Raw genomic sequence first — 2,615 nt, forward strand, 5'->3', positions numbered from 1 at the left:
AATAAATCGGTGTCCAATAATTTTGTGTCCAATAATTTGGTGTCGAATCGATCGGTGTCGAATCGTACTGTGGTCAAACGGAACACGCCCGTTGCTGTCGCCTACCGAAGCGAGAGCATGTCGACACCGAGCGAAACAAACCCGTAACTCTCTTTAAGGCAAATCCGCACAGGCACTGTGCCATAAGCGTTCGAAAATGTCCCTAGAGGCCGAGCCTAGGGAAATAATCGTTGAGATCCCGCTTCCCGCGCGTGTCGTATGTCATCGCTGCCACGGCAGCGACCAATTGAGCCCCACCATACGCGCGGGAACTTTCGCGGACCCGCCTCACCTCTTCAAACACTTGAAAAAGGACCACCCGGGAGATAGTATTGGTTATAAATGTAGATTTGGCGGGTACAAGGGGAAAACAAGGTACCCGCAGAAAGACGTTAAAATACACATAGAAAAATTTCACCCCCAACTCCCGGTTGATGCGAAGGCGGGTCCAAGCAGGATAGATAGCGTCACTGGAGCCGCGCCATCTTCCGCGTCGTCACCGGCCCCGACCAGAAACAAAAATCCCCCCGCAAAAAATCCCTCCATTACCCCGCGGCACCACGGCGCACGTTCCACCGCCACCGCTGCCAAGAGGGTCCGCCCAGCTTTAAGGACACCACACAGCGGGCCCTCTCCAACGTCAACGCCGCCAACGACATCATCAGCAGCAGGACCATCTCCCACTTACGCAGCCGTCACTGCAGGACAAGCGGCCATTTCCACCATGAGGCCGCCGAGAGCGGCGGCTGCGGGGACGGTGCCCCAGCCGGGACTATCAAAGGGGGCCGTCCCAAAGAGAGCGTCGACAAGGAGAACAGCTGCCGCAAGGAGAAACATGGTCGCGGAATTATCTACCCCCTCCAGTGGAGGTAGCAGCATTTGCATCAGGAGAGCCGGCACTTCGTCGCTCGCGCGCCGCCCTTCCCCCCCCCCATCACCGTCATCTGCTGGCAGTTACACCGCCAGAGAGGGAGGTATCTCAAGAACTTCAATATCGCCCGCCACCACACCATCACCCCAGGAGTCCAGCGGAACGCGGCGGGCGCACGGCGCGCTCAGCAGGACATCCGGAGCTGCCAAACCGGTGCTTGCGCACCCCCGTTCCCCGAAGGAGGGGACTGCGAGGAAGTCAGCGGAGGGCGTCAAAAGAAGAAGGCCGTCTGCAACACATTTACCCCCGCAGACTACCAGCGAGAGGTCATCGATGGAGAGGCGGACGGTCCTGAACGCCCCGGTCGAGAAGAGCTCCGAGGCGACGAGGCGAAAATTCCCTCTGTCTCTGAGGCGAGTGAGGCCCGGAGACGGAGACAGGGGGTCGTTGTCACAGGGGCTGCAGAGCATCAGGGTTTCACCCGCGAAGAGCTCTGCAGGTATGCCGGTCAGTACATCGTCCGGCAGTCCCGCGGCGTCGAGACCGGCAGCAGCGGCGTTGCCACGTTTGGGGAAAGCCAGCAGGGGGGTGAGTCTACCTCTACTCAGTATACCATCACCTACCTTGGTACCAGCAGCGGGGGCACCGAGGATCATCTCAGATCCGAGTGACGGTGCCTCCCGCATTGCTTCAGCAGTACGTGCCAACGACGTCGCTGCCCGCGACCGTCACTACCACCACGGTGACCACCACGACGTGTGGGAGCTTTATTATGGCAACGGGTCTCCCACTGGGGGGGCGCAGGACACCAAGCCCCCTCCTGCCAGCGAGACGTCAGTTACCGTTGGTGGTGCAACGCACCGTCTGGTCGCACGCACCCTGCAGCAAGGGATTCTCCCTGGTAATGGGAGAGGGTGCGTGGAGCCAGACAAGGAGAAAGAAGACTCCACCCCATGAACACCTCGGGGTGGAGCAGCAGCAGCGGCAGCAGCAGCAGCAACAACAGCAGAGGAGGTCGACGCCACCAGCGATGGAAAGTGGGGACGCAGAGGTCCAATGCGGTGGTGGGTGGACCGTGAGCCGCGGGAGAAGCGCGGGGAGAAGAAACTCTGCCACACCCCCATCGAACAATTCCCCTGTTATCGCCCTGGCGGAGTCTGGGTCGCGGGCAATGAGTATCCCGCCACCAGTAACGTCGGCGAACTATCCCCCCTTCCGTTGACCGGGGGAGATCGAGACAATTGTCCCCCATTAGTGGAGGCTCGGAGCGAGCCAGCCGGGAGCCTCGAGCGCCGGGACGCTGAGCAATGTCACCGTGCCCGCCGCTGGGGGCGTTCTCCCGTAAATAGAAATCCCACGACCCAAGGGCGTGTCGAGCGGGAAACAACGAGATCGCCTCGCAGCGGTGCGTCCGCCGAAGCGCAGAGCCCGCGGCGTCCCGTCAACAATNCGCCCCNNCAGCCGTCTCCGCNGCNACCCGCGCCGCGTCCCGTTCCTGCCGAGAGGCGGGGCGGGCGCGCGCGGCTAGCCGAAAGAGACGCGCTGGTTGGGCGTGCGGCGGGCGTCGTTACAGTTGCGGACCTGGAGGACTTCGCGTCGCAAGTCGCGAATTACTTCGGGAAGGATGCAACGGACGCTGAGCATCGACGCGGCGTACCCGCAAATCGTCCAGTACGTGCGGGGTCGGAGCGACTGCGTCGAGGAG

General features: G+C 61.8%; 1 protein-coding gene across 1 annotated transcript; it reads left to right on the forward strand.

The window, feature by feature from the left end:
- Positions 1–196: 196 nt before the first annotated feature.
- Positions 197–1,867, forward strand: LOC109861532 (flocculation protein FLO11-like). Its single transcript, XM_020441221.1, has one exon. It carries the CDS (start codon positions 197–199, stop codon positions 1,865–1,867), a length of 1,671 nt encoding a protein of 556 aa, XP_020296810.1.
- The last annotated feature ends 748 nt before the right edge of the window (positions 1,868–2,615 follow it).

The sequence above is a fragment of the Pseudomyrmex gracilis genome, unplaced genomic scaffold (assembly GCF_002006095.1).
Source record: "Pseudomyrmex gracilis isolate BER0280 unplaced genomic scaffold, ASM200609v1 scaffold_815, whole genome shotgun sequence".
In the NCBI taxonomy this organism is placed as follows: Eukaryota; Metazoa; Arthropoda; class Insecta; order Hymenoptera; family Formicidae; genus Pseudomyrmex; species Pseudomyrmex gracilis.

Excerpts from the sequence above, each read along its gene's own strand:
- LOC109861532 (XM_020441221.1), top strand. The coding sequence starts at position 197 with ATGTCCCTAGAGGCCGAGCCTAGGGAAATAATCGTTGAGATCCCGCTT.